Raw genomic sequence first — 5,231 nt, forward strand, 5'->3', positions numbered from 1 at the left:
GATTTTAATTTTCTAAGGATTTCTATATGAATGTGAACTCCAAAATGCTTACTCTTGTACAATAAAAAAGAGAAAATGAATTTTTTTTTTCTTGAGAAGGCAGGAAAAAATATATGAAAATAAAATATATGTCCTCAAAGATGGAAAGATTTGGGAGAGAAAAACGCAGGAGACACTCTTTATTACCAATTGTCTGTGCTTGGGCTGTCATTTTTACTCGCAGTTCGTGGGCCAGCCGTGATCGGTCCCATTTTTTTTACCCACGAAAGGCCCCCAACTCCAAAAGCCTCGCATGAGATGGAATGGGAGAGGGCTAGTGTGGTTAGTCCCCTTCTCTTCGTTCAAAACATTTTCTTATCTCCGCAAGATCTTCTCACTGAGTCCCTCAACACGAAACCATTACATTTCTTATTCTTCGGTGCTGGAGCTTGACAGCAGCACACATACCGGTTCCCGAGGTGGTACAAGCGTGGCGGCAGCGATAGCGTCGAGAGAGGTTAGCGTTCATTTCAACTACGTCAGAATTAGATAGATCTATTATGTGATATATGCCTTCTATTTATCATTGAGTTTGTGCAAACACAATCATTGCCGAATCGCTTTCTGGTCCTCTTTCACCAAAGATTAAAATTGATTTTTGCTGTTTTTTTAAAATTATGGTGAAATGAAATTAATGGAGATCGAAATTTCGTGTAGTTAAGACCAACATGATTCATCACATCAGCATTGATTGACAGCTGTTGAACTCACAGAATAATTGAGACAAATTATTAATGGCATTGATTATTCTCTGTATCCAGCAGCTTCATTATGCTTTGGTAAAGTGTGTACCAACTTCTTATGCTCCAAAGCTTGGCCTATTCCTCTTGGGTGATTCCGACCATTTGGATTGTTTTGAGACTATAAAACTATAATTTGCAAATAGCTTTTAAGATAATAAAGTTACAGTTTGATTTTAATTTTCTAAGGATTTCTATATGAATGTGAACTCCAAAATGCTTACTCTTGGACGCAAATTTAAATCAAAAGATTATATAAGTATGAAAATTTACATTTAAGACAAAGATGATCATGTAAACAATCATAAAATGGATTTAGAACAAGATAAAGATAATTAGATAATTAAAAAGAATAGAAAAAAATCGTAAAAGATGAAGGACTCATGTGATTTATGAAGTAACGTCACTTGGAACAGGTTTCAAGATATATAAATGATGATAATACAAGATAAGACTCAAACTAAAATATTTATTTTTTTTCTAACAATCCACTAGTGTAATAGTACTGTCCTTACCAAAATTTGGAACATGAATATTTTGGCCAAATTACAAATTTAAGTAGTGGCTTAAATTCTTCTAATAAATGGAAGCTAACTTTTTGTTATTCCAAAGGAGAAGATCACCTGCTATGTATAATAAAAAATTACATAGAAATATTTTAATGATTTAAAATATTAAAATTCAAATATTACAAAAGATACACAATTAAAGAATATTGTTTTAAATACAATAAAATTACGAATTTTAAAAGTTAAAATAGTAAAGTAAAGTAAAAATAAAGAGACTAAAATCGCATGAGAAATTAAAAGAGGTTTAATTCTACCCTATGCCTCCCTCTCTCATCAACCAACTGCTTCGTCGCTTGCGCCATCACTGTTTTCCGGTCCGTTCAGAGGTTAAACTTCCGTTAACTTTCTTTTTTTCTTCTGTTGCATCAACCGTATTCAACCTTCCATATATGAATTTGGGGATTGTTATGTGCCAATAGCTGTAAATATACGAACATATGAAGAAGAGTGATTGTTTCCTATAAATCAATGTGTATTGGAAAAAGGGTTTGGAAGGATCCTTATGGGAGAGTTTGCAGTAGAGAAAGGTACCGTTAATGCCCAATGAGGGTGTGGGACTGAGAGAAAGACATATCTTACTCTTTTATTTTTCCAATTTGATGTTGTTGTGATATTTCTATGTAGTTTTATTGATGAGAACGTTTTATTTAAGCTTGAATTACTGGTACATTTGATATTTATATATATATATATATATATATATATATATATATATATATATATTGTAGAATAATTCGTGATTGGTCATACATATGGAATTGCTAGGTTTTCCCATTCAGATATCGTGTGTGGGATGTGAGTTCAGCTAAATTATTATTGGGGTCAAACATATCCTGACAGCTTCATGTAAGTTCCACCAAATTAGTATGTTAATTGGATGCAAGCTATGGCAGTTTAAGACAATGTATGCTGAAGATATCCTGACAAACTGGTGGAAATTGGAATTGAAATCAATCAGATTGGCAAGAAATCTTGGAAGTTGTTTAGAGTGATAGGATTAACATTAGATATTAAATATGAGTAAACTTAGGGCCCAGAGATGATGCAATTAAATTTTGTATTTGAAATTTTCTAGTGCTTTAGCTTTTGAAGTAGACAGTCAAGGATAAGATTGATTGGAGGAAGCTATTCTTTTTCCTCTCTGGTGTGGATGAAGAAACTAACTGCAAATTAAATAGTTTTCATAAACTTATTTCCCTTTACATTTTCATTTTTTATGCTCCGTTGAGTGAGAAATTTGAAGTAGCTGCAAGCACTTTTAAGTTGCGATCTTTGAGCTTATGTATTTGTTCTATGCTTTAGGTGTTGGATTCCTGTCTTAAGGCTTTCATGACTGTTATTTATGGTTATTCTAAATTCTTCATGTGATGTGCTCTGTCTCTTTCCATTCATATCTCGCTTTTTTTTATCCAGTTTTTCTGTTAAGATGTTTGGGTTTTCTTTGTTTTAAGCTGTGGGATGATAGGATAACTGTGTAATAGCTGTAGTTTTGTAAACAATAACACTGTGCAGAGAACTCACGTGAATTTATTGGAGGATTTTTAGATAAGATAAGAAATGAAATGAAATATTAATTTAGAATTAGCAGTTAGTGTATTTAAGGACATTAGTGTCTTACTCAAGGTTCCATCAACAACCTTAAGGTCACTTTATGGGATATTGATTCTTTAGGAAGACGAATGGTAAGAAGCCAGACGGATGTGCGCATTCTATAATAAAAGCCATTACATACTTTTGTTGTGATTTGATTGTTGTTACTGGTGTATCTTATTCCTATTGTATGTTCTGAAGTTTGAGGAGTCATGTAAGTGATTTAAAAGCATCAATTAAGAAGACCTAAAATATTCCTTTGGATGCATTTGTTAAAAACACCAATTCAACTGAGAAATGTTAGAATAAGCATGGAATAGAATTTGAGCAAGCTCACACAAGGTTTGATGGTTAAGAATTTTTCCTATTCAAGGAATGACCGAGTAACTGGATGAAAAAAGGATATACAGAGAAAGGCCCTAGAAGGATCATGAAACATATCCTTTTATCTGGTCATGAAGCAAAATTAATAGAGTCAAGGAGTCCCAAACGGGTATCAAATTAAAAGAAATCCTTGTCATTTAAATTTTGATATAAGTTGAAATTCCATGAAAGCCAAAACAAATATTGGACACTGAAAATTCTGGGGAGGAAAATTTTGAGATTAAAGGTGATAAAGGCATGGAAAGGCACAATGTAAGGGGCAATTCCTTTTATTGTGTAAGTAAAGGGAGAAATTAGGATTTGTTGTGGTTTTGAAACACGAAGAACCAAAATCTTGAACTTTTTGACCTTCATCTTTACCAATATAAATCTTATGAGGCCTTTCAAAGTGGCTAAATTGTTGTATATTGCGATTATCCAGTTGGAGTTACCATTGTCACGTCTTGGACTGATGAATTGGTCATTGTGGCACTTGGGACAACTTGGTTAGTACCAAGTTAATGTTAATTTATTGCAGTAGTGGGACTAACCCAACTGTTTGATTCAAAATTTCATTCCGAAAAATGTTATTAGAGAAATTCCGAAATTAATAATTCAAAAATCAAATTTACAAGGGTCAAAAATGGTCATTTTTTTGAAAATTGATGGGGTGAAGTTATTGCCATTACTTGTTTATTCTGAAAATTGGGCCGGTGTAACATATCCAAAACAGAAAGCCCGTACCATTAAACGCTGAAACTGAAACCACATTCTCTGCAGAAATCAAGAGTGAAGAAACGATAATGAGACCTGTTTCTCAGAAATGGGGCTACATTCGAATCATGGCCGGTACAATCCTTGGAGGCATCCTCGGATTCTACGTTATGCACCGTGTTGAATCTAACTACAAGGTTAGCATACCATCACTCTCTTCTTTCTTTCCAGTTGCTTCTTCTGCCTCTTCAATTTTATGGCTTTCTGAAGCTAACTAATGGAGGCTTGATAGAATATTTTGAAACCCTTTTCCCTTTTCTCTTTAAAGATTTTTTTCTTTTTTCGTGTGTTTGATGTGGGTGTACTTGTGCTGTGTGCAGGAGAGAATGAACGAGAGGCTGAGAAACTATGAGGCTGAATTGAGGAGGAAGAAGGACGAGAGATTGAACGAGTTTGAGGAATCCTCCAAGTTTTGAAAAATTGTGGTTTTCTTTTCTTACTTTTTGATGTTCTCTTTTTCTTTTTATGTTTGATTTATGAGAATAATTGGAAAAATTCTATCTTTGTATACTAGAACATCTTTAACGATGTATAGTTTCTCCCTTTTCATATGCTGTTGAAAGGGCTTAAAAGCCTTACTATTAACCCAATTTCATAGAACTGAAACATGCAGCTTGCGTCAAACCTAAGAAAGAGATTTGTATAGTAGAAGATAATGCAGATAAATGTATTATGTTTGAATTTAATGGTGATTAATTTATGTTGGAATATGTTTGATCATATGGCAATATGTAGCATGATTCTAATTCAAATCAAACCAATCCCGTTTCAGTCCTTTGATGTCATTTTTCTTACATTACATGAATGCATTTGTTCAGGATCATTGTATAGTTGAAGGGCTTCAGTGGTTTGTTCATGTTTCCTCGGCATCAATTTAATAGACGCCCCTTTGCTTTGTTCATGTTTCATCTAATGCTTAATCAATACAACCTAGGAAAGAACCATTGTATTAAGAGTAAATATTATGTTAAAAATAAGTTTCATAGATATAACAGTCATACTTTCATTTTATCCTTTATCATTTTAAGTAGTTACATTGATTAACACTGGTGGTACTCATCTCTTATTATCATGTGACATCAATTTGGAGTGACTTGTATCTCTACTGAATTTGCTGATACAATGCAGTTACAACACAATTTAATTGTCTTTCCGC

At 33.3% G+C, this 5,231-nt stretch overlaps 1 protein-coding gene across 1 annotated transcript; it reads left to right on the forward strand.

Moving 5' to 3' along the window:
- The first annotated feature begins 3,386 nt into the window (after positions 1 to 3,386).
- LOC114171915 lies at positions 3,387 to 4,783 on the forward strand. The gene is made up of 2 exons (XM_028056691.1): positions 3,387 to 4,212; positions 4,396 to 4,783. Exons 1-2 carry the CDS (start codon positions 4,105 to 4,107, stop codon positions 4,489 to 4,491), a joined length of 204 nt encoding a protein of 67 aa, XP_027912492.1. The 5' UTR covers positions 3,387 to 4,104; the 3' UTR covers positions 4,492 to 4,783.
- The last annotated feature ends 448 nt before the right edge of the window (positions 4,784 to 5,231 follow it).

This window comes from Vigna unguiculata, unplaced genomic scaffold (assembly GCF_004118075.2).
Source record: "Vigna unguiculata cultivar IT97K-499-35 unplaced genomic scaffold, ASM411807v1 contig_413, whole genome shotgun sequence".
Taxonomy (NCBI): Eukaryota; Viridiplantae; Streptophyta; class Magnoliopsida; order Fabales; family Fabaceae; genus Vigna; species Vigna unguiculata.